Source organism: Gekko japonicus, unplaced genomic scaffold (assembly GCF_001447785.1).
Source record: "Gekko japonicus isolate JY-2015 unplaced genomic scaffold, Gekko_japonicus_V1.1 scaffold1275, whole genome shotgun sequence".
In the NCBI taxonomy this organism is placed as follows: Eukaryota; Metazoa; Chordata; class Lepidosauria; order Squamata; family Gekkonidae; genus Gekko; species Gekko japonicus.
In genome coordinates, this window is record NW_015177051.1 from 365936 (window position 1) to 393315 (window position 27380).

At 41.0% G+C, this 27380-nt stretch overlaps 1 protein-coding gene across 1 annotated transcript in view; it reads left to right on the forward strand.

Moving 5' to 3' along the window:
* Nucleotides 1–27380, forward strand: part of RASGRF2 (Ras protein specific guanine nucleotide releasing factor 2) — a 150909-nt gene that overhangs the window by 74371 nt on the left and 49158 nt on the right. Inside the window, exons 8-15 of the mRNA XM_015428113.1 lie at nucleotides 5387–5496; nucleotides 8471–8589; nucleotides 13267–13427; nucleotides 15125–15191; nucleotides 18184–18320; nucleotides 20816–20898; nucleotides 21729–21977; nucleotides 22897–23285. Of these exons, the coding sequence (XP_015283599.1) occupies nucleotides 5387–5496; nucleotides 8471–8589; nucleotides 13267–13427; nucleotides 15125–15191; nucleotides 18184–18320; nucleotides 20816–20898; nucleotides 21729–21977; nucleotides 22897–23285 (1315 nt within the window). The remainder of the gene's footprint in view (nucleotides 1–5386; nucleotides 5497–8470; nucleotides 8590–13266; nucleotides 13428–15124; nucleotides 15192–18183; nucleotides 18321–20815; nucleotides 20899–21728; nucleotides 21978–22896; nucleotides 23286–27380) is intronic.

The window sequence follows — 27380 nt, forward strand, 5'->3', positions numbered from 1 at the left end:
AGAATTTGACAGATATGGTCTCCTAGATAGGTGATTATGTTTGCCGCAAGGGTTCTGATGGGACCTTAGAAAGTATGCTGCTATCCTAAGAGTTTTATACTCACAAAGATAAATTATTGCGCCTTATGACCTGCCTATACATCATGGTCCTTGAAAAAGATTGTATTTGAAATGGGTAAATTACTAGAGTCTCATGGGACTAGTGATTGTGAAACTGACAAAGTGGTGTTTGAATGTTTGAACAGAATCTAAACCTGCACTTTGATGTATTGTTTGGGTGAAGCCTATGTTTGATAATATTTGGCACCAATATTTATATAAAGTATAGAATAATTTAAAAAAGAAAAAGCACAAAATTGATGTCCTTTAAGCATACATCTATTAGACACAGACTTCAGAAGATGAGCAGGGTCAGTCCTGGTTAGTATTTGGATAGGAGGCCACCAAGGAAATCCAGGTTCGCTATGCAGAGGTGGGCAATGTTAAATCCTCTCTGAACACCTTTGGCCTTTAAAACCCTGTAGGGTTCCCATAAGTTGGCTGCAACTTGATGGCACTGTACACCACCACCATAAGAACATAAGAGAAGCCAATGTTGGATCAGGCCAATGACCCATCCAGTCCAACACTCTGTGTCACACAGTGGCCAAAAATACCAGGTGCCATCAGGAGGTCCAGCAGTGGGGCCAGGACACTAGAAGCCCTCCCAGTGTTGCCCCCCCCCCAAGCACCAAGAATACAGAGCATCACTTGCCCCAGGCCGAGAGCTCCTATCAGGCCGGTACCTACGGTGGGGCCTCCTGGGGCCTGGCCCCCTGACTTCCTTCTGAGGCCTCCTGACTTCTGCTTGGCCTGCACCTAGCAGACAGATGCCCCCGCCAGGCAAGGCCGGCTCCATGGGCACGTAAGGGCCCCAGGGCTGTATTGCTGGCCTCTCCTCCTCCTCCTCCTCCTCATACCCCCCTTGCTGGCCTCAAAGGGGCTGGCCAGGCACATCCGGCCCAGCATGTGCTCGGGGCGCATTGTTGCCTGCAACAGGCAGGCAACCAGGTGGGCCCCAGCCGAGAAGCGCTCGCTGGCCAGCCCATGAGCAGAGTGCCTGGTGGCCCAGCGCGGCCCTCCTCTCTCACCTCATCCCCTGGCACTCCGCTCTGCCCCCAACCGGGCTGCTCCCAGCGGCCACCTCCACCTCGCTGTCTCTGGCCCCAGCCAGTCCCTCCCACACCAGGCAGAGTGAGCAAGTGCCCCTGCTTGCCTGCCCAGGCGCCGACAGTCAGTACGGGATAGTGAGTGGGCACAGTGGGGCTGCAGAACCTCTTTCTGGAGTGGGGAGTGGGGCTCTCCTTTTTCCTCTGTTTTTCCCCCTCTTTCCTTTCACTTCTTCTGTTGAGACTCCTCCTGCCCCCTTCTGTTAGTGGTGAAATCATTCTGGTGCGAAAGTAGTTTCAAAGCAAACACAACCCCTAATGAAGACAAATGGAGACCTGCTCCCAGCCCCGGCTCCCATTCCCCTTTGAGCGGCCTTAGTTGCCTGGACTTCGCCAGTAGCAGCTGGAGCTTCATGCTCCCCCTGCCCTACCCCAGCCAGTCCCATTGCAACCTCGCCTGTGTTGGCATGCCTTGGTTTTTGAGAGATGAAGTCCCAGCCAGAGTGCTCTGCAGCACCTGGCTTCCAGGGCACATAGGGGGGAGAGGCTGGGGCTCCTGAGCTGGTGGCAGCACGGGACTGTGAGGAAGATGCACGAGGCAAGTAGGCCCGTGGGCTGGCAGGTGCCTCTTTCTCCTCCTCTTCTGCCTCTCCTTTTTCCTGCACCTCCTCATCTTCCTTCACCTGGATGCCCAGCTAGAGCACTGGCAGAGGCCAGCTCCCCAGCACTAGGCTTCCAGGGCTTAAAAAAACACCCTTTTTATTTTAATTTCAGTGTCCCCCGACTTATTTAAAGGCTTCCCGAATTAAGAAATCCTGGCTATGTTCCTGGTTCCTATCTATACCATGTTTAAACTTAAAATAAATATGAGTAACATTATAACAGTAACATAGCTGAAGCCTGTCTTTGGAATAGTAAAATGTGAAGAGCAACAAAACTAATTTTATTGTTTTTAGTATCCTAACTAGGTGCTCTTAAAACCTAGTTTTGTTCAAATATCTTTAAATATTGGGGAACTGAGAGCAAAAATATTAAGATATTCCTTGAGAAAATGCCTTGTGGGAAAAAATTCTGATAATCTGAATAAAAGATCATGTCATAATCAATTCTCTCCTGAAAGTAGAAGACAGATTAAAGTCTTCCTAAATCAAGGAATTTACTGTCAATCAATCAATCAATCAATCAATCAATCAATCAGAACCTTTATTTGGCATATCAACAGAACATACAGCAGGGAGACAAGGATACGTCCTTTGCCCTTGCAACTGAAACAATCTTCTCCTCTTAATAGCACAACAGAGAAATTTAGCTACAGCTTCTATGATCTCGGAGTTATGGGAAGATAATAGTGAAATGATCTTTTAGTCATCATATTGCCCTGCTTGACTCTGATAAAGGGGTTCTAGAAAAACAGCACAAATGTCACAGTAAAAGGAACAGTACAGGAGAACGTGTTTGATACTTTCAATCTCTCCCAAGCCACAGGCACAAAACCTAGACGAGTATGGGATTTTCTTGAACCTCCTGTACAATACAGCAGAAGGGAGAACATTAAAACGAGCTAACATGAATGCTCTTCGCAGATCAGGGGTTGTCAGACAGGCAAAATATTCAGGCAAAGAACCGTTAGAGGGCATCCCCCACCTCAGAGGTGAGCACCTACCAGAGGCAAGACTTCTAAGTTCCTGCATTTCAATATCAACAAGTCTCTGCTTAATCAGAACAAATGCACTCCTCTCAGGAAGATACACTATGTCATCAAAATCTAGCCCAATTAGAGAATTTCCCCCCTTGTCACATTCAGGATATTTTGGTACCTGTTTTATTGAATAATTATATAAAATGTAAATTATGTAAAGTGATGCCCTTTTTGTTCTCTGTATTTAAATAAGGACTTTTAGCTTTTGAATTATTGACAGCTCATGAGGATCATAGCAAACTTATAACGGTAGAAAGTTTTAATATTACAGGATTCTGAGAATATTTTAGCAGTATTTCAGTGCTATCCTAAGCAGAGTATATATGTATATGTGTGTGTATGCATATATGTGTATATTGTGACTTGTACTTCTCAAGTAGGTTTTTTTAAACTGTGTTCTCAGTTTGTTGATCTGCTAAAGATCACTTCAAAAGTTATGTCTTTAACATACACATAAAATAATAAGATGAACAGATGCTGTGATAGATAGCCCTACATTCCAAGTGGGGGAGCTACGACAAAAGTACTATCTGACTTGGACACACTCCAGGATATCATTTAGAGAATAAAGGGATTAATCAGAACAATGATCCAAAGTCATGTAGGTTTTTCAATAAAATCTTAGTCATTTAAACTAGGTGTATGTTGTAAACAATCTAAACTTTATTAAAACAACACGTGGTGAAGGGCAGCAAAATCACTGAAGAACAGCCAAGGACATACGTCTAACAGTCTAGTATGTTCACAACTACTTGTTTCGCATTACAGTACAATAAAAAAATAAAAATAAAGACCTAATGCTTGTCAGTTATCACAGAGCCTTTGTTCATTGGCCAGGACACTGGAAAGCAGTAACATATTTGTTCATAGTGCACAAGTAGGCAGAACACTTGCTCACGTCTTCCTGTATCTTTACAAAGAGAAAGGCCAGATACTTGTTTTTCTACTGAAAGCTGAAAATTTAGGAAGGAAGCAAGGAGATAGGCCCCACATGGGCTGCCTCACTGAGTGAGGTTGTTTCATATGACAAGTATGATCTATGACTAGGCATCAGGGAGCCATGGCTCCTTACTATGTGTGCAGGTGATGTATAATTATGTTATACTGTCATCTGAAATGTTTGTATTACAGAAAAACAGATTTTCTCCATAGCATTGTTGAAGTTCTACTTTAAATTTAAATACATCTGTTTACTGCACACACATACCACTTGTTTTAAACAAACTAAATACATAATGTTATGGCTTCCAAAAAATACTGAAGCATATAAGATGAGCAAGAAATGCTAACAGGCAAGGGAAAGGCCATGGGTTGTATTAGAGGCAGAAAGTACAGAAGAGAGCAACCAAGCTGATTAGGGGACTGGAGCACCTTCCTTATGAGGAAAGTCTGAAGAGTCTGTGAAATTTCAGTTTAGAAAAGAGACATAATAGAGATTTATACAAATGCTTGGGGTGGAGAGAGTTGACAAAGAGAACTTTTTCTCCCTCTTCCAAAATACTAGAACTCGAGGGCATCCAATGAAGCTGATGAGTAGGGATGGACACTATGACGGCCCCGTCCACTTCCCTCCCTCAGAGGCAAGATTTTTCTTCCATTTTTCTTTCCCTTTGCTGACTGAGCTGCCCTAGTAATGTGTTTTCTTCGTTGCTGAAGATCTATGGCTGTCCCACCCTGTCAAAGGACAATATTTTGGCTGTTTGCTCAGTCCAGGAACCTGAGGGAAGGATCAGGAGCCCCGTTTTAACTTAGACAACTTAAATGGCACTCAAGGTGTTTTGAAATTCAAAACTAACAAAATATTTTATTTAACATAGAGGGGAAGTTGTCAGGTGAAATCGGGTTGAAATTTCTGAGGTAAAACTGGTACATGCACAAACTTTACTTCTTACATTTCAGGCTGAGAGTTTTGTAAGCTTTTTACAGTGACTTAAATCTTTATTTTGAGAGGCTTTTTGTTCAAGTGTTTCCCCCAACACTTCAGTACACTTTCTTTGAGTATTCTCTGACTCTTTTGGTTTCCAGAAGGCTGGTGCACTCTTTTCTTCTCTCTCTAGATCTGTCCCCTTTCCTTGGCCTGTATGGGAGTTTTCACCTACTTCCCAGACTTCCTTGCCAACTTTCCCCTAGTTCTCCTGTCTGTGTTAAACTACTCTCAACTAAGGCTGAATTCCGAAACTGTCAGTACTTGACTCTTCTCAGCTAGGGCTGAAATCACACTGTCAGTACTCAACTCAGTCAAGGCAGAAATCTGACTGTATCCTCAGCATGCAGCTCTCAAGTCTTTCTCTGCTCAGCTGATGCTAACCAATCAGATTGCTTAGAGCAGCCTGACACTCAAGGCTGTCTGTTTCTGTGAAGAATTAACTCCTCATAGTCCTTCAGCTGTTTGCACAGCACTTCTAAGCTTTTAAAAGTGCGGTCTGTCACACCAGGTTAAATGAACTATTTTGTGAGTGTTACAGAAACAAATAGAATAAATGAAAAAGTGCTTGTTTTGTAATCTATCATATATTTAAAAAAACTCATTTGCTTTCAGATTCCTAGATACATTATAACATTACATGAACTTCTGGCTCATACACCACATGAACATGTGGAGAGAAAGAGTCTTGAATTTGCTAAATCAAAACTAGAAGAACTTTCAAGGTGAGATTATTTTTGTTCCATGTTTTTGAGTTTAAATTAGAAACCATAAAATATAAAATCAATGCATTATTTTAAAAAGCTTAAATTATTGCACCTTTTGGAATAGCAGATATAAAAACGTCGCAGAGGATAGCTGTGTTGGTCTGCAGCAGAACAGTTAGATTTGAGTCCAGTAGCACCTTAGAGACTAACATGAGTTTCAAGGTATGTTGTGTCAGATGAACGGAGCTTTGACTCTTGAAAGCTTATACCCTGAAACTCTTGTTAGTCTCTAAAGTGCTGCTTTACTCCAATCTAACTATAAAATGTCTGCAACTGACTTTTAAGAGAATTGTTGAAAGACCAGTACTATATGCTGTAAGGACAGTTGTCACATAAATTGCTAGTAGGAATTTCCTTCTATATCCTGAGACCATTTTAAGTAAGCACAAAACTCATTTGCACAGTCACGAGAGCCACTGAAGCAATGGTGGCCAACTGTCAGCACAACAGCGGTGCCAGTGGTTTCAGCAGAGGCCAGGTATCAGACAAAACTCCCAGCAGGGGGGCTACATAGGCCATGGCTGGGCCAGCATCCCCAGCAACTGCACTGTTGTGCCTCCCAGAGGTCAGAGACATGATGGGGTGGCTGGTATGAACAGGGGAAACTAAACAATCACAGGGTGGCAGCCCTAGGGTACTGGTGTTTCGGGGATGTGAGCTGAGAGGCAGGAAGTGGAGGGGTCATGCACTCCATGGCCCAGGAAAGTCGCATGGGCAAAGCAAAAGGAATATGGGCAGACTGCTGTGGCTGGCCCTAGGGCATGCCCCAGGCAACCCTGCCACCAGTGGAGTGGGGGGTGTTGAAGGGGTGGGGGCTGGCGGGGGCACAGATCACCACTGACAGGTCCCCAAGCGACCCCTCAGTGCACACCTGCCTGCCATACATATCCTCTGTGAAAGCCACCAGTCACTCCAGGTGCCAGTAGCTGTCCCCAGAGCTGCCACGAGCTCTTCCAAGCACTGGTGACCTGGGAACACAGCAACCTTCCAATCGCTCCAGGTCTCCATTTGCTCCCTTTTGATTGCCACCCACATGGAAGAAGGAGTGGATGAATGCATTGTGCTGGCCATGGTCCTATACCTGGGGCCTGACAGCAAAGGAATGGAGAGCAATGCATAAGTCAAGCCCCGCCGGCGAATGCCAGTATCCCATATCCATAGCCACTTCACCTCTATCCCTGTCCGTTCCTGCAGCTGCCACTCTGGGGGTGGCCACTCCATTGCTGACCTCCATTTATTCTTGGTTTACTGCCATGGGACAAGCAGCAGGGGCACATACCACCAGGGGCCCAAAGGAGCAGTCAGCTCAGTGGTTGAGGAGCTTGTGATGCCATCAATGGTCTTGTCCTCTGGATCTGCAGCTGGGCCTTTGATCCCTGAGACAATGGCCACTTCAGCCCCCTCTTTGGCCCTGGTACCCCTTGGCTCAGCAGTGGTGTCTTGCTGAGTGAGTCACCTACAGGGGAAAAAGTAAGGAGTGAGCCTGTGCTGGGGGGGGGAAATACCCACCAGACAGGACCTCAATGCCACAGCCACCCACCACGATGGGAGGGATCACTGTGTGTGCATGATGACCTCAGCACTGGGCAGACCCTCCACCACTGCCTGCTCAGACAGGACCCCCTGGGTATGGTGTAGTGGTTAAAGTGGACTCTGCCATGGAATCTTGCTGGGTGACCTTGGTCACACACTCTAAGCTTAAACTACCTCTTAGGGTTGCTATTAGGATAAAATGGAGGAGATGAAAATGATGTAAGTTACTTTAGGTCCACATTGGTGAGAAAGGTGGGATATAAATAAAGTGAATCAATTGGGAAATGAGGTGCATGCTTCTGGGCTGGCCTGAATGAGTCGTTCCACTGCTTCAGGGCAAACATTTGGGGGGCCCCCCCAAAAGCAAGTGTTGGTGGAAATGACATTTTTGGGCAAAACTTTGAGGCTGATTTTACCATAGAGTTTTGCCCAAAAACCACAGTGTCCCCCAGACATCACTGACATCACTTCCCTCTCCCATTTCAGATGGACCTGGCAACACTACTTGGGGGTGATGGTAGGTGATGGTGTCTGGGCCATAGCGGAGCCACGTACAGGAGTAATGGGCTCCCCCCACACATTCCATACTACTACCCGACTCTCTCTCCTTGTACCTACTAGATGGGCTGAGCTGGGAGGGTGGCCTTTACTTCCTCTGCCTCCACTTGGAATCTATGATTCTTGCTGGTGTAACTTTCCAATGGCTTTGGAGGGCATTCTGTAGCTGGGACAGCTGAGGGAGCTGACGAACTCCCACCATGCCCCCAGCCCTTAGTCAGCAGGACAGTGGTGGGTGGCCATAGGGGGGCTGCATGGGCTTCTGGAACCACCAGGGCATTATGCTGGCATGCCTCCCAAGTTACAACAGTGTATATTGGAGATATGCTATCATAGCAGCCTGTTGACTTCCTAAGTGCTCTCCCCCCCCCCCCAACATTATGCTGTAAGTCTTTTATCAGAGGAATGACCAGATGCAAACTGTGGGCATGTATAGGTGGTTCTCTTTATGAGGCTGGATATAGTTTATTCATGCATCAAACTCCTATGGCACTTTCATGCAGTATCACAGCCCAGTTTTTACTTCTGCTGGCTGATATGGCTGATGGAGACAAGAGTATACTGTGCAGTCTACTCTGAAGACTACTTGGTGATAAATATGAAGATTTCCTAAGAAGTACCCTTTGGGGTCATGTCTTGTAGTGGTTATGTGCAGTAGTCTTGAACAGGAACACAGGAGACTTCTCACTGGGCAAGTTATCTCTGAAGCACAGGGCATTTTGCGTGGCATTTTGGTAGACTGTATTTTTGCAGTTACAAATTAAGTTTGACAGATTATGTTTGGCTGTTACAAATTCAATGTAGGAGTTTTAAAATTATTTTTCTTTCTTTTCTACAATAGAGTGATGCATGATGAAGTAAGTGACACAGAAAACATACGGAAAAATCTTGCAATAGAAAGAATGATAGTGGAGGGTTGTGATATATTATTGGACACAAGCCAGACTTTTATACGACAAGGTAGGTTCTTTTAGTTTATCATGCACTTATGAAGTATTAATAACATGTAAGTGGAAATAGCGGAATTAATGTTGGCATCATTGGAAGATAAGATAGCATTGAAAGATAGCAGGTTTCAGAAGTCTGCATTGTCCAGATAAGATTAATGAATATTGCCCCTAAAATTTTGGGCGGCTGCTGAGCCCCACCTCTATGCTGTTTTTTTTCCAGGGGCCATGAAAAACAGCAGCACAATAATAGTAAATCACCCATGGGAAAGTAACATACATTATAACCGGACTATGATCTTCAGTGGACCAGAAATTATCTACAACACCATGGAAAATAGGTCTGTCTGTCCAATAAATATTGCTGTACCAGATGATGCCAACATTCAGACAAAAGCGCAAGAGAAACTTGAAGCACTTGAAGCTTTGTCAAATGGTGGAGAGATTGTGAGGAATGAAAACAGCTGCCTGTTGTTCCCATTTTTCATCTGTGCTTCAGGAACATTTCAAAATGATACCATTTGATAGGGAGGGGCTTTTGCTAGACTTTTTTCAGTGCCAGTGGGGGTGGTGAGGGCAAATAAGAAATCATTATTTGGTATGCTTGAAGTGTCTAGAGATGTGCATAAATGTGCCTGCTAGAAGATGCTACTTATGGTTCTTTTGCCAACACAGTACATATGACAAAAAGTTCCCTAATAAAAATCTTCATGAATGTTATATTATACAGTGTCATATTATATAAATGTCATATTGTATAAATGAAGGTTGCTTGTCTATTGTATTGTGGGTTCCTAAGAAGAAAAAGGAATATAAAGATACAGCCAGAATCCATAGTCTCCTTTAGGCTTGTACTTGTCCAGCTAGATTTCTGAATGTTTTCTTTAACTGTCAGACCTCAACGGTGGAGTCAATTTTCAAAAATACATTATTGAACTTCAGCAAACATTTGTGTGCCACAGAGATGCTGATATGGGAGAGGTAAAAGGTCTGTGGTACAGAGCTCTAACCATAATTATTTTTACTTAGATACATATATTTGTTGTCCTTTATGTATATCAAGCACTTCACAAAATCACTGATCCAAGGACCTAAAGAGTTGGTAAATAAATCAGTTTGTCAACTGTTGTGCTATTGCACAGCTGTCAGTTTGGGGGCCATTTTACTGTCAATTTGTAGGCAAAGATGCTGGCACAACTGAAGACAGATGGGAAAATATTTTAGATTCCTAGGATACAAAATCAAAAAGGGGTATTTTTTGTTTTGTTCTTGTTTTCTGCCAGCCGCTCAAAAAGTTAGAAAAATATCTGAAATGCATATGCATGAACATCAGGTTTTTAGATTCTTCTAGATATAAATATTTTCCATGGCTAGAAGAATCTAAAAATGGAATCTAATCTAAATTTAAAATGTAAAAACAGATCAAAGTATTCAGTTGTTTATTCTATTTCATTCCACTTTCTCATATGAAAATCACTGAGATTTTTAATTTGTGGCTGTTTTTATACTTTTGATTAAAGTAGTAAATTGTTTTCTAACATGTTTTGGAAATTTAACAGTAAACACTGCCTGCATTTTTATGTGAGCCCCTAGATATCTTCCACAGAACTGCATATTCATGCAACTACTAAAGTTTTGTACTGAATCTCCCCCTTAAATTCTTGCGCCTATTCAAAACACAGCAAGCTACTTTTAGAACTCAGGGGAGTTTCATCAGCTGATTGACTATGGGCTGTTAAAATTATTCTTGCAAAGTATATATGTGTAATTCCATTCATTTATATGAAACATTGCAGTCTTTTAAGATGTTTTCCTGTTACATGCCTAGAGATGGTGCGCAGATAAGGAACCATTTAAATTAGATATTGTGCTACATTAACACCTGCACAGGTGCCTTCTTGTTTAAAATGGCTTTTACTTGCCAGTTTGTTTGGATAATTGACTTTGTTTTTGTTGGAATATCCAAGGTCTATAGTGCATCTATATGAAGAACAGCTGAAGGACTGCTAGCTAGCATAGCTAGATTAGGGACTTCCCACAATTTCAAATTATGTCCTTCCTGTCTCCTGATTGGCTCCTGATTGGCTCCTTGTTTGTTTTCAAAATTTGTTCTTCTTTAATAAACCAATTTATCTTGCTTTAAATAATTTGTGCTTCACGTCTTGCATATTTAAACCCTGCCAACAGTTTTGTACCTATTTCTAGAAATCTGTCAATTAATAAACTATAATATAAAAATTCTTGGTATATTTTATTAACAATAAAATGAAACATCTAAACCAAAGGCATCACATATTTTCAAAGCGCTGTTAAAATAATAAGCAGTGCAGGTGGAATCATTAAGTTTCCTGATATTTATTTTAGGGAAAGGTACCTATTAGTGTTAAGTATTTTTGTTAGTTTCATGCTGTGACCCAAATATTGGTTTTAGGCTATGGAAAAGTCATGTTTGTTCCTGAGTTAACATTGTTAATAGGGCTGTGGAATCCACAGAATGTACTTCACCACTATTATTATTATTATTATTATTATTATTATTATTATTATTATTATTATTATTATTATTATTATTACTACTACCACCACCACCACCACCACCACCTCCTAAGTATATTTACTTAGGTGTTCCATTGAGTTCAAAGAAATTTATCCCAAAGCAAATAATGCATATGACTATAGTTACAGAATATTTTACAGTGGATGGAATATCAGACAGACCAGGTAGAGCTGAATTCAAGGTACCACTTGGCCATGAAACTCACTGGGGGTCTGGGATAAGTCACAGTCTCTAACCTAATTTTGTTTCTCTGATAGACAGCTGGTTGTTGCAAAGATAAAATAGGATAAAACTTTTATTTATATGTTTTAGATGTATGTCTAGAACTGTGAATGTTACAAATGTATGTTTGAAAACACATGTATCATATATAGTTATCCTCAGAGCAGCTTTCTGCAGTGTACATACAGTGGCTAAACCAGGATTATTACTATGTAATCTCTGGGGGGAAATGTCCTGCTTTGGGGCGGGGGAAGCCCTACATTCTAAACTTCTTGGAGGAAGAAAAGCTACTAATGAAATAAATATCTTGGTACAGATTAACATCTATGTCCAAAGAAGAGACCAATGTTGTATACTGATACTACTCACCACCACCACCATCGATAATTAATAATTAATAATTAACAGCTGCCAAGGTTACTATAACCAAATGCTGGAAAGACAATCATTCTCCTAGCATAGAATTTTGGTTTCACAAGATATGGGACTTTTTCATGCTTGAAACAATATCTATATATAACTCAAACGACCAGAATGAATGTGAAATATATAATCCCTTAGAAAAATGGGTTCCCATGATAGAAAAAATAACCTTTGATAACTTTAATTGGGAAAGCATCAATAAAGCTAGATATAAAATAATGATTTACAGATGACAAGTTATAAGTTTATCACTTTGTATTCTGTATTCTGAAAGAATGTAAGTTGTTATAGTATTCTTTTTTTTCTCTAAGTGAAGCAACCTATATTTGTGTATTATAATGTTGAATTCTGTATTCCTTTTAAAAAAGAATAAAAATTGTTTGAGGGGGAAAAATCAATAAGAAATAATGTTCTTTACCAAATTTCCTCTTAACTTCAGCTAAACACTTAATAATTTCAACCCATTCCAAGCTATTCTGTGCTCCTTTACCTTTCTCCAAAACAGCAGCAGCAATTGCATTACAAACAAGAAAAACAAAACTAAATCTAGCCCTTTTTGTTGTGGCTTTAGAAGAAGAAAGGCTCTAACTACAAATTTCTATTTAAAATGCTGCAAATACGGAAGCTTACTTCTTAAAAATAAAGCTGAGAATTAGTACACTGTTGCAGTAGATAGTTATAATTCTGAAGAGATCTAGTTATTACCATTTTTTAAAAGTCTGGAAAATGCACTCTGGTAGCCTAAAGGCTGAGGCAAGGAAATCGCAGTGAAAAATAGTGATAATGAGATCTACGTGGAAAATCATTTCCATGTAGAAAAAATGCTCCAGAGGGCCCTTTGACTTTCAGAAGTAACTTTTCTCCTAGAGAACAGCAATGAACACACACTCAAAACTGCTCTTTACATCATACTCATACCCAATCTATATGGTAGCCAACTTCCAGGTGGTACCTAGATATTTTCCACTCTTACAACTGATCTGAGGCAACAGAATACAGTTCACCTGGAGAAAATGGCCACTGTGGAAGGTGGACTCTATGGCATTATACCCCATTGAAGTACCTCCCTAAACCCCACCTTCCTCAAGCTCCACTCCCAAAATCTCTAGGTATTTGCCAACCCAAAGCTGGTAACCCTACCCATATATATTTAGTATAAATAAGCTTTGTGTGAAAAATCTAAAGACTTGAACAGTGCCGTCCAAAGCAGAGTTATGCCCTTATAAATCCATTGACGTTGGTGGGCTTAAAAGGGTTTCACTCAGCCGTTGACTCAGAGAACTATAGTTCAATCTTTATAATAATCTTTGTGCTGGATTACAGTGAAACACTTCACTGAAATAAATGTGTTTTGGCTTGACATTTAAAATTGGTATATGATCTGTAAGATATACAGACAATGTCAAATAGATCACAGGATACAGAATTTAAGAACATCACTTATCAATTATATATTTATGATGTGCTATTTGCTTTTTTAATCACCAGGTACTCTTATTCAGGTCCCTTCAGTTGAGAGGGGAAAACTTAGTAAAGTTCGTCTGGGATCATTGTCTTTGAAAAAAGAAGGTGAAAGACAATGTTTTTTATTTACAAAACACTTTTTAATTTGTACAAGGAGCTCTGGAGGAAAGCTGCACCTGCTTAAGGTACAACATTTTCACAAATATCTCACTTAAAACCAATATAGTGAAATGTAGAACAGACAATTCCTAATTATGTTGTCTTTACAGCAGACATGAGATTTCATTATTGCATGGTAGTATAATTTTAACAGGAAGGTTGCAATGAATTGATCCACTGAGGCAATGCACAACTGACTGGAAACATTCTCTCTTAATATATTCAGATACAGATTCAGAATGATACGCAATTAATGGAGTGTAATTCATTTTTTTTGTAATTAAAAATGAGAATTGGTCAGCTAAATTATACAGAGTACATTTATTGCAGGAAAATTACTGCTGAGCCTCAGGAAAAGAAATGTATTCTGTCTACATTTCTCTTTTACTTATTTTCCCCATTATGGTTTTCAATTTTTATTTAAATTCGGCTTTTTCTTAGGAAGCCAACAGTCAGATTACTGCCTTTCATACATACATACATACCTCTGTTTGGAAGACACTTTTGAAAAAAATCATAGATATGAAAGAGAGCACTCTGTGATCCTATGCAGAGATATTCCCATCTAAATTTTAAATCACAGGCCTTAGACTGAATTAATTGTGCATAGGATTGCACTATAAATCATTTTCTTCAGTCAGCCTTGGACAAAATGTTCTATACATAATTTATCTGTATGGCCTTCATCTTAAAAGCATAAACAAATGAATGGATTATGTAGAAACTACCCAGGAACTCTGGTATTATTTCACTTTTGCAGTCTGGAAATGGGAACAGCAAGATCTACTGAGCAAAGTGTATTTTCTGTAAAGCAAAGTCCTGTCTCATCAACCTTTTTGAGTTCTTTGAAAGGGTGTTAAGAAACATGTGGACAAGGGTGATTTGGTAGACTTTATATACTTTGACTTCCATAAAGTTTTAATTGGTATTTCAGCAAATTGTTCTTCAGAATAATTTTGGTGTGTCTTATTTATGTTTAATGTAATGCATATGATGCTATTTAGAGTATAGAATTTTCTAATATACACTGTAAGACAGGTTTGCTGGGTCACCTAGGGTGGGAGACCTCCAACTGGCAACCCCTGCTGCCTGCCACAGTTCCATTGGCTGGTGGGAGAAAAATAAATTTAAAAATCACTGTCAGCTCAATAGCATTACATCACTTCCAGGGAAAACACAGAAGTGACACCATGCCTCTGTAGGAATCACCAGAAAGTCTATGGTTTTACTGTTAAGTTTCTGATGATTTCGAGAGAAGTGTGACGTGACTTCTTGTTTTCCCCTGGACATCATGTGTTGTCATTGTCCCCCAACTCCCACTGCAAGGTCTTTCTGAATTAAACTTTTAGATAGATTACAGACTAAATGTATTCAATGCATCTAAAAAAATAGTTCTGCACGAATCAGGTCTACAGTTTTAAGTTTTGGTATCCTGTTTATTTTATTTAAATATCATTAATAATCAGTTTCTTTACTACAGTGGATGAACGTGCTGTGTTATTAATTTTATCAATAAAATGAATTTCATTTGTGCTCAGCTTAGAGGGTTATTTTAATTGGAAAAAGAAACACATGCAGGTTAATATTGTTTTCATTTTCTAGCACTAATGATTCTTAGAAACATATTTAGCTGTTGGAAGCCTTGTAATGTTAAAGTATAATTTTGCAGATTTAAAGTGGGAGAAAGGGGGAATTTATGAAAAAATATGATTTATTTCTCTAGGCAGGAGGTGTTCTCTCGTTAATAGAATGCACACTAATTGAGGAAACTGATATGAATGATGATGACTGTAAGTTACAGCAAAAAGTCTAATACAGTTATAATGTTTATATATATATTTTAAAATATTATGTTTCTGGTTAATAAAAAATTGGCATAGCCCACAAAAAAATTCTCTGGCACAAGTCTGAATGAAATGATCAGGACTACTCCCTTACACAGCTCCTTTTTTTATAGGATTTGGTGAAGAGAGTCTCAAACAATTGGGCCCAATCCTGTTCACCACAGTTTGACAACCAAGGCCTTGGGCACATGTTTCAATGAGTTATGCTAATGAGCTCCGGCAGCTCTTTTTCTACAACAAGACCCCTGTTTCTGGTTAATAAAAAATTGGCATAGCCCACAAAAAAATTCTCTGGCACAAGTCTGAATGAAATGATCAGGACTACTCCCTTACACAGCTCCTTTTTTTATAGGATTTGGTGAAGAGAGTCTCAAACAATTGGGCCCAATCCTGTTCACCACAGTTTGACAACCAAGGCCTTGGGCACATGTTTCATGATACCATGTTTGACTCTTTCTTTTTTAAAAAACATTTTTTTAATTAAACAGAGCAAAGTAGCATAACAGCATTTACATACAAGTCATAAAACTCTATCGTTACAGTGAGTGGTAAACCAAACAAAATCTTATAAACCCCTCTAATCCCAACAAGTTTGCCTTTCTTGCAACCCTCTAATCTACGAACTAGTGAACAAAGCAACAAAACCAGCTTCCATAATGGTGATCAAGCTTATGTACTGTGATCTTCGTTAGCAATAAACTAAAAGCGTATCCATGGAACATAAGCGGACTTTGAAGGGAGTATGTTCTTTTCTGACATATATTGAAGCACTGTATACCAGACTGCAACAAATCGCCCGTATGCCTTTGATGTGTCTGCTGCTGTAACTTGAGTGATCTGTGTCAGCTTATCTAAGATAAATAGATCCAGGGGTAGTTTTGTAGAAAAAGAGCTAGGGGAACTCATTAGCATAACTCATTAGCATATGCCACACCCCCTGACATCACCAGAAGTGTGTCATAAGGCCACACCCCCTGACATCACCAGAAGTGTGTCATAAGGCCACACCCCCTGACATCACCGGAAGTGTGTCATAAGGCCACACACCCCACCCCCAACGGTACCGGCCGCTGCCGGCCTTGCAGCTCCACTGCCGAGCCCCATGAGGGGCCTGGCGGTGGACCTGCGAGGCCAGTGGGAGTGCAAGGAAGCCCTGCGAAGGCCCTCCCTGGCCCCAGGCAGGCAGGGGTGGGGAGAGGCAGGGAGGAAGCAACTTACCCTCCCTCTTCTCCTGCCTCCTCCTGGCTGAATGAGGGCCAGAAGCAGGGCGGCCGGAAGCAGGGGGCGGGGCTTCGTCATGTGCCCCACCCCCCGTACCTCACCCGGGGGAACTGCGATCCCCCCCGAAATGACCTCTGAATAGATCCCATGTTTTGTCGTACCATGTTTGTATCTGGGGAGGAGAGCTGGCTTTCCATCCAGCCGCTATGGTTAGACAAGCTGCTGTCAAAAGTTTTGATATAAGCTCTTTCTGGGCCCTAGTTGCCGTGACTGCCTCCAATCTGTCAAAGAGCACCAGTTTGGGACAAGCTGGTAGTTCTAGCGATGTAATATCACTTATAATTCCCAGAACCTCTTCCCAGAATGCATGTATGACTGGGCACTCCCACCAACTTTCAAGCAAGTGACTTCTGAAGTTAAATACAGTGCACTTGGTGTAATCAAAATTAAACTATTTGACACCCCAGTGATTTCAGTGGAAGAGCAAAGCATATGATTAACTTCTCACAGAAATCACAAGGTCTTAAAGTGCTCTCCTGACTACAGTTTTTCATTCTGCATCTTGATATGAAATTAACACCCAAGATAAAAAGACTTATTAAAACTTCTTTTTCTTTATCTGTAGACTTGCTTGTCTAGAAGTGTATGAATAATTTTGTTGAATAATTATGACTCAAGTTGTGGTCACAAATGCCAGATTCTGCTTGTCCTGCTTCTATTATTCCGTCACCATTTTTACTGCAGAGTTGTGCTATAGCAGTTAACATTAAAGAGCTAGTAGTGTATCATCACAGCAAAAACACTGAGCTTTGCTGGGGCAATTACTAACTTGCCTCATCTGAATAGTTAGCAATTGGAAGTCTGGATTAGTGGGATCTTTCATCATTTTATAAATTACAGAGGCACAGTAAGGATGGAATTGTGCATCCTGGATTTTTCATTAATTTGTGTATGTATTAATGACCATGAGTATAATCCAGGGCTCTGCAAATATCAGAGAATATAATATGTTGGCTGAGTGTTACTTCTATGTTCAAGGGTGCAAGACAATTAAACACAGTAGATTTTGTTAACTGCCCATAGTATATAGATACCAAATTTTAGCTTTTGTTGTTTTAATCTGTTTGTTTTTATCGCACTTTGTGCCTGTAAGCCGCCCTGAGCCTGCGTGCGGGGAGGGCGGGATATAAATGGAATGAAATAAATAAAATGATACCAATGATCACATTGGGAAGCTGTGCAGAGGAAGCTTCCCATGAATGGTGGGCTCATTCAGTCACTTCAGTGACAGAGAGAGCTTTCTGTAGACAGTGGGAGTGTATGCACAGAGTTTTCTTAAACATTAAAGTGAATGAGGTTCTCTTGTATGAAGTTCCATGCCCACTTTAGAACTCTGCAAACTGTCATACTGGGGAACCTACAAACCAGGATCCAAAGAACTGATTTGGTACCTTTAAATGGCTTTTTTAAACAAGTGGCCTGTTGTGCTACACTGTAAACTGCTTTTTAAGCTCAGGGGAATTTGAAAAGGCAATCTCTGCTTATATGGAGTCTATTTTTCAAGGGAAAATAGAAAATTCCACTGAGCTGAAGTAGGTCTTTGGATTCTGACCATTCTCTGCAAGAAAAATAACTTCTCAATTGTGAATTAATTTCTCTGAGGTCTGAGGTTCAGTTTGTAACAGGTTGATCCCCCCCCCTTGCCCCAATTGTACAGCAAAAGGTTCCGGGCAAGTGTTTGGACATCTTGATTTCAAGATCGTGGTAGAACCACCTGATGCTCCTCCTTTCACTGTTGTACTGTTAGCCCCTTCACGGCAGGAAAAAGCAGCGTGGACAAGTGACATTAGTCAGGTAACTTGATTTTTTAATAATAAAAACATGTAGTATGTTTTATTTATTCTGTGTTTAAAAGTAATATGTAAGAAATATAACATCTTGTACCACTGTGTTCACCAAAGTTTCAAGTCTTTCTTTAGCCTAAGAAGTCTTCTTCCAATTTACATGGCTCTTCCTCTGGTGGAAGAACCCCTTAAGCTGGAGAAGGACTTTGGACTTTGCTGTATGGAATATGAGACCATAGGCCAGTATCTCTACATAGTTTAATTTTTAAATGCTGTACTGAATTATGTTGTACGATACTTGAAGGCTTCTACCAAGAATGTAGTGTGGCGGTTTAATAAATAAATAATTTCATAAATTGTTTTGAGACTTTTCTCCATTTCAAAAGTTGTGCCATGTAACAGAGGGACTGATGTTCAAGAAAAGTAATCCAAAAGCTTCTTTGAGTGTCCAAAGTTCATTGTGTTCTTTGAATTCTGTCTTGTGTCTTATCTTGAATTTTATATCTTTTTTACCCTGTAATCATCTGCACAGTTGTCTCATACTTCTTCCTCTCCAAACTGCATACTCAGACTTTTCAAATTTTCAGGCAGAATTGGTACAATTACACCTCTACTTCTGTGCACGGAAACAATTTCCAATACATTTCAATAAAATGAAAATTGAAAAAAATGGGAGGAGGCAAAGTATATGGTTTCTAGGACCTTTAGCGGGCAGATAAAATTAGCATGTCTTAAATGCATTGATTCACTGGGGTGACTTTAACAACAACAACAAATGCAGTTTCAGAAAATAAAGAAGTTTGGGTAGGAGTGTTAACATTGACAGCTCATTGTATGTAATCTACATTCATGATAACAGCATCCAGATTGCATGAAAAACTGCTGTTATGTACAAAATCATATACTGACATTAATACGGTTTTGTAGCAAAGATTACAAGCTCTATACATCTTATCCCAGAACAATTCCATTGACCTCAGTAGTTGTCAGTAAATTATACCAAAAGCGAAGGAAAAGGACATTGATTTCCCCCCCTACATTGGTAATATGATTAAGATTCCAGCATTTAATATATTTAATTGGTATATTAATCCACTAAAGCTATAATCACAGATTAAAATTTGCTTCCAATTAATTGATGGGCTGAAATTATAAAGCAAATCTCTTTCAGGCCATGTAGGTCTCCTTTCACCCATGTCAAATATGATGCAAAAGAAACTTAAAGATGGATTCTCTCAAAGCTTTTATGAATAATAAAAAGTAGAAAACTGAACCACTGTTTAAGTGTATGACTATTACTCTGTATCAAAGACATTTTTCAAAGTTATTTTTCCACTTAAAAAAAACACCAGTGATTGTCATCACATGTTGCAGATATTTGACAAGATAGCCTCAAGGCATATAGTTACAATACTCTGTAACAAAATGTATTTATTATGTAAGTAAAGATAGGGTAAGGTAAAGGTTTCCCTTGTTCGAAAGCCAGTCGAATCTGACTAGGGATGCAGTGCTCATCTCCGTTTCCAAGCCGAAGAGCCAGCACTTTCCCAAAACATTTCTGTGGTCATGTGGCCGGCATGACTAGACGCCGAGGCACACGGAACACTGTTACCTTCCCAGCGAAGTGGCACCTATTTATCTACTTGCAATTTCTTGCTTTCGAACTGCTAGGTTGGCAGGAGCTGGGACCAGACAGGAGCTCACTCCATCATGCGGCACTTGGGTCTCGAACTGCTGAACTACCGACCTTCTGGTCGGCAGTTCAGGGTCTTAACCACTTGAGCCACCACAGCTCCTAAATAAACATAGAACTTGTTCATTTAACATATAGATAAAAAAACAATTGGCTGTTGTTATTACATCCCTATGGTTAAACTGTTCTTAAGAAGCCTGATTACTGGGAAAGAAATATTCCAAGTAGTGGGTTTAATTGCCCACATTAGTACACCACAACAGACGCATTAATTGAAGACCTCTGATCTTGGCATACCAGGATGGGGAAGGAGGAAGAAGCGGGCTGGAATGGGAGCCTGATAGTTGATCAGTTGTGCTGGTCATGAGCACACTCTAGTTTGCTTATGACTCCTGAATTGAGATAGAGGCATTGTTTCCTGCCCAGCCTATAAACTCATTGGGAAACATCTTGGGTCTTCCTGGCAACTCTCCAAGGATACTATAGAAAGGCTCCTAAAGCTGGTTCAAAAAGTCCTCGAAACATATCTAAAAATGTTATAGAAAATTGTTGTGGCTTTGGTAATTTGAATCTATTATGTGCACAAATTGAACATTTCAACTCATTCACTCTGTTCTATTTTTTATGTCCTAGGTAAATTTCACAAATTTGGTCCAACTGTTGTATTACTGTGAGGTTTACAGTACTTGAGAAAGAAAACAATGCTGTTTTTGTTGCCTGAATTTTAATTGATTTTTTTTCTTTTTCTTTTTATTAAATATCTTACAAATATAAAAAGAAAAAGACAGTAACATAGGGTTTTCTTTATGCAGTGCATTGACAATATACGGTGCAATGGTTTAATGACCATAGTATTTGAAGAAAACTCCAAAGTAACTGTGCCACATATGATCAAGTAAGTATGATAACTTATCATGCAGGTTTAGAACACTCCTAAATAGGTTTATTAGAATCCTAAGAGCTATTCAATGGGACTTACTTTCTGGAAAGTATTCTTAGGATTGCACTGTCTTCTTAAAGGCTCCTTCAGATGAAGAACTGAGGGATCAATAAAACCTCGAAGTTGGATTACAAGTGCCATATTTCATAAGGAAATGCTGCATCATTTCTGTGTCTGTTTTGTCTGCTATTTTGATTCTCAATAATTCTGAATACTTGTTTGAGAACTAAACAGGAGTCCAGTGGCACCTTAGAAGCTAAGAAAATGTATTCTAGAATAAGCTTTTGTGAGTCCAAGTTCACTTCTGATTCTTGAAGATCTCAGTCCAGGATCTTGTTTTTGTGAACTCTGTATGATCACTTCCCTGCAACCTATCTGTTGGCCATCTATTTTTATAAACATATCGGTTTAATGGATGGACTATTGCATTGCATTGCATTGCTATCTTTGTTATGACCATGTCCCCCGAGCAGAGCAACTATAATGATGAGGGATGGTAGTGGAGGCAGAGGAGGTTCAAGATTCAGTGGGCTATTGTATTCATTATTATGAAGTCAACAAGGGTTCTGGGAAGATTAGTAAAACTTTCTGCCAAGTGGCTTTGCCCAGTGCCCACTTACCTAGGATGTGATGAATTTGTTTGTAAAGTCTCAGTTCCCAGTTGATATAATAGATAACACATTTTATGTAGGCGCAGATAGAAACAACCTGTGTATAATTTTACATATGAGTATTCCTTTGAAAGTACCCTTTTAATAACTGTTTTAAAATAATATGTTACGTAGATCTGATGCTCGCCTTCACAGAGATGACGTTGACATTTGCTTCAGCAAAACATTAAATTCCTGCAAAGTGCCCCAGATTCGTTATGCAAGTGTAGAACGCCTTTTGGAGAGATTAACCGACTTGCGATTTCTCAGTATTGATTTTCTTAATACTTTCCTACATACTTATCGCATATTTACTACTGCTGCAGTTGTACTAGAGAAACTTTCAGACATATACAAAAGGCCTTTGAGCTCAATCCCTGTTCGGTGAGTTTTGCTTTTTTCTATTCTTGTTGTCTCATAAGACCACTGTCATAATAGTTATCCTTTTATCACCTTCCAATATGTATATATCGTAATTATTTGTAAATTTGTATACCATATTTTGGCACAAGGCCCTCAATAAAAGCTTCATAAAACCCTTATTTTTTACAATAAAACTGAAGACCTATGTCCTCCTTAGAGGTCATTGTGGAACATGGCAGTGTAGCAGGTCACGTGCTGGGATCTGATGTCTTATACTCAAGAACGTGGGGTTGATCCATGATGACATGGATGAATCACTGCCTTTGTAGTATCCTATAACCTCTAAAGGGATGTCTGGTCAGGCAGAATGAACCATCCCATCAAAGTTGTGATTCCAGATGTTTCCAGGAGAATGATTAACTGAGTTGCTCAGCTGTTCTACTGTAAGGGTTTTGAACTACAACATGGAGATAACTTTGTGGTTGATAATTCTTTTTAGTCAAGCCAGAACTAATCTGTTCTTTAGTGTACAATAGAAGCACAGGAAACGTGGCAGCTAGGGTGAAGGCTGAACCACAAAGGAAGAAACACTCTCAGTGAATTTGACCTCACAGAACAGAATGTATTTGAATGTCCATTCAGTAGTGGTAGTGATGGCAAAGAACTCTTTGTTCCAACATTGCTTTTGCTCAGTCTCATTCTGAAAATTGTAAAAACACTGGCTCAGTCTGGGTCTCACCCTGTTGTTTTATTGGTAGCTACTGGGGCCCAGATAAGTCACTGCAGGTTTTCGTGATACATGTGGCACAACCATAATAATTTCATTAATGATATACTATTTTGGACTTTTGTCTAATATTATACCTTTATATACTTACTTGTGGCAGTTTTTACATACTTTTTTGTTTACTTATTTACTTCTCTTTTGTTTTGTTTTTAGCTCTTTGGAGTTGTTTTTTGCTACTAATCAAAACAGCAGAGGAGAACATCTGGCTGATGCAAAATCACCACATCTCTGCCGCAAATTCTCTTCTCCTCCACCTCTGTCACTTTCTAGAACGTCCTCTCCTGTCACAACCAGAAAACTGTCATTAAGTTCTCCACTGAATTCACGATTAGGAGCATTAGATCTATCCACTTCTTCCCTTGCTAGTAGTCCTACCTCAACATACAGCCCTGCCACATCACCACCACCTACATCTTCTAAAGTACCACTGGATCTTAGCAAAGGTCCTTCATCTCCAGAACAAAGTCCAGGTTTCACAGAAGAAAATTCAGAGAATCCACGTATTGAGCTTTGCAACAAATTAAGGAGGAGCATTCGAAGAGGTATTATATAAGTGTATTGTATTGTATGCCATAGTGGCAAATTGGCAGTTATTGATGGTGTTTAGAGAAAACCGCAGAGAAATGGGAGTGTGCTGGCACAATGGAGGGTGGATGTGCTAATGAGGTGTTGTATCTGCGCTATTATCTGTAAACTGGAAAAGGAAAAGTAGAAGAACCACCAGAAGTGTTCTGGAATGTTTTGCTATCCCCCCCCCCCCCCCCCCCCCCCGATTAGTGCAAGAATTGGATGTAATTTCTCCCTTTTCACTTACACAGCTTGTTGTATAAAAATGACTGGAGAACACTGCAGTTATTCCTTCTGTGATTGGTTTTTCTATGACCATTCCTCTCCCCCAATTATCTTCAAAATATTATCTATTATTCAAACCCTTTAATGCTAAGAGTTCTGACAGAACTGTGCGAATAGTCTGTGAAAATGTCCCAAGCTCAACAACCTATTGGAACTAAACCTTCAGCACACCCTTTTATTTACTCTCCAAAAGCCCACTTTCCTGGTTCCAGGGCTTGAATCAGTGCTACTATTAGTCACATAGATTATGAGAAGGTTGTAGTGAGAGTATATAAAGCCTAATTTGGCTCAGGTGCTAGTTTGGATTAGGGATGCTGGAAGACCTGCTAGTTTGACTCACTTCTGTTTGCTAGTGGTGATCAGGCAGCAAATTAATCAACGTCCTGTTTGGCTGCTTGCAACCTTTTCATATATATTTGCAGGAACAGGAACAAGCTATTTGCAGCCATTAGAAGCTGACTCCAAGATGATGAGAGATCAACAGAGAGTTGGCTTTTGATCTCCTCCTGGAGAAATTTTACTCTGTACCCAGCAAACTTTTTTTGGGGGGGTGGGGAGGAATCAGGAGCTGACTCTCAGCTGATCACCTGGAAGTCAGGTTCTTCTGATATCCCATCCTGGAAGCTTTGCTTAATGAGAGAGAAAAGGAGAGAAACTAGCTCTTCACTAGGGTTGTGAGCTCTCGATTGGGAAATACCTGGAGATTTTGGGACCGGAGCCTGAGGAGAGCAGGGTATGGGGAGGGGAGGATCTTCAGTGAGGTATAATGCCATAGGGTCCACCTTATAAAGTGTCCATTTTCTTCAGGTGAACTTATCTCTGTCACCTGGAAATCAGTTGTAATCCCATGAGATCTGCAGCCACCACCTGGAAGCTGGCAACCCTATGCTCTTACTCTTCTCAGTCTTGCAGTACACTGATTAATAGCATCACATCTGTCCCCAGCCAGCTTTGAGAAGGGGGAAAGAAACAAGCCCTGTCTCTTGAAGTGCAGAGATTAGGAGCATGGCATCTGTTCCCACCGAGGTTGGGGGTGGTGGGAGAACTGAGGTCTTTCTATCTGAGCTCTTTTTCTCCTTTTTGCAATACGGAGGCCCTGTTCATACGAGCCCATTTGGGCCGGGAGCGGGACGGAACTGGGGCGGAGCAAACAGGCGCGATCTCACCTCAACATCTGGGGAGCGTGCCGTCTCCGTCCCTGATCCGTCCCAACAGCCCATACTGCGCCGTAAAAAAGAACCACCTCTCTAGGTGGTTGCATCCATTGGTGCGGCTCAGGCCGGGCTGTGGGATCGGTGGCGCGTCCTTGCGCCGCCGCATCCCGGCCCCCGGCCGTACTGCGCATGCCCGAGCATGCGCAGTTCGGCAGCCTCCCCCCTCCCCTCGGACTTTTCCTCCCCGGCATCTGATCGTGCCGGGGAGCGATGCGCCGCGGCTAGGGGATCCGTGGGATCCCATCGCGGCGTCTCAAGTTTGGAGCGTCTCTGAGTAGCCGCGTTTCAGCCGTCCCGTGTGCCAGGGGCCACCGATCAGAAACTTTGCTTCTGTCCTTGCCGAGCTTGGACAGGAGGGAAGAGCTCCATTTTGCAGCCATGGAGTAGCTGTTTTGTTTGGGGGTGGTGGTCAGCTCTGAGTCTGCTTCTTCTCATGCTCCCCACACACTTATTTTGATGTGGTAGATAAGGGCACAACTCCCAGCTGATTTTCCCCATCAACTGAGTCAACTGAGTCAAGTTGCTCCCTAGTTAGTTTATTTAAAATATTTCTCTGCCACCTCTCTACCCAAACATGGTCAACAAGATGGCATAACACCAAAACATTTCAACATTAAAATATTTGAGATGTTAAAACAGCATCTAAAATGAAGCATACGTAAAATAATTCAGTAAAACATATAAACACAAATGTACATAACACAACCGGGAAGAAGGGCCAATAACAGTTAGTGTGAGAACGCCAAACCAAACAAAAAAGTCTTCACCTGCTGGTGGAAGACAACTAAATAAGAAGACAGATAAATCTCCCTGGGGAGGGAGTTCCAAAATTTCTGTGCCATGACTTAGAAGGCCCTTTTTTGGGTTGCCACCCATTTAGCCTCAGACGGCAAGGTCTCCAAAGATGATGGAGTGGACAGGTAGGTTCATATGGGAGCAGGTGGTCCCATAATTAAGGTTTCCCAACTCCCTGTTCTTAAGGTTTCCTTGAGCTGTTCCTTGTTGGCTAACCTAGAGAGCAATTAAAATTATCAGCTGTCTCTGAAATTAATTTCCAGGAATTGGGGAGAGGGTGGAGAAACAATACTTTCGGTTTTAATGTAATTTGCAAGCTGCTCAGATAAGGGTTTTGTCTGGTTGAATATGCAAAATTAGTTTAATTCCATTACCTTACATGGGTTACATTTTAAGAGAAAGTCCATTTTATTTTCTATGGACAAAGCTGACAAGTTCAATACAAAGAAAGATAAATCATGACTAAAGTAGAAATATTCCCTTGGAAAAAATCATTTTGATTAACTCCTTGGTGATGTATGTAATTGATTCTTAACCAAAGGGCTTGTCACTATGGAAAATAATACATTGTTTAACAAGACGTTGTCCAAGTTGATGTTAGTGATTGCGACAAAAAGTAATTAGCCAATCACTAATAAAACAACAATATCAAAGAATGGTATCATAAGAACATAAGAACATAAGAGACGCCAAAGTTGGATCAGGCCAAAGGCCCATCCCGTCCAACACTCTGTGTCACACAGTGGCCAGAAATACCAGTGCCATCAGGAGGTCCACCAGTGGGCCAGGACATTAGAAGCTCTCCCACTGTTGACCCCCCCCAAGCACCAAGAAGGCAGAGCATCACTTGCCCCAGAGCCCCTATCTATACCTTGTGGCTAATAGCCACTGATGGACCTCTGCTCCATATGCTTATCTAATTCCCTTTTGAAGCCGTCCATGCTTGTAGCCATCACCACCTCCTGTGGCAGTGAATTCCATGTGTTAATCACTCTTTGGGTGAAGAAGTACTTCCTTTTATCCGTTCTAACCCGACCGCTCAGCAGTTTCATGGAGTGCCCACGAGTTCTTGTATTGTGAGAAAGGGAGAAAAGGAGATACTGCTAGTGGGTAATGAAGTAAAGCAAGGTTTAGATCTCTGCAATGGTTGAAAAATGAAAAATGCCTGTTAGATTATTTTTAGCAAGGCTGATTTCACACTAATACTTTGCCCCCCTTTCCCCCCAGGTCTAATTGTCCGGATTCTATGCGCGCATTTCTGCATTACAAAAATCTGACCTGGGTTTTGCCTGGGTGTTCATTTCCACATGTCGCCTTGCCCTGAATCTAGAGTCCCCTCCCTTGTCTTCTCCCTCCTTTTTTTGAATGGAGGCGGGGTTGCATTGTAATGCACCGCCCACTGAAACACCAATTGGTCCCTCGATGTCCACGAAAAGCATCCATTGATGCAGCTGGGAAGGGGGGGGGGCGGATGGGAAGTCAGTATACGAACATGAAAAAGAATGCTTAAAGCTTTACACAAATGGCGAATTCCAAACAGAAATGAGAAAACAGCATACGGACATGTTAAAGGATATTTAAACGCCGGTCGACAATTGCCCATTGTTGCGTCCAGTAAACGATAGGCTATTATTGCATTGTAAAGCAATGCTGGAGGGAAAAAAGCACGCATGCACCAAGGAAGGGGGGGAGGGATGGAGCCGGGAAGTGGGGGAGGGGGCAGATGGGAAGACAGTATACAAACATGCAAAAGAATGCTTAAACCTTTACACATGG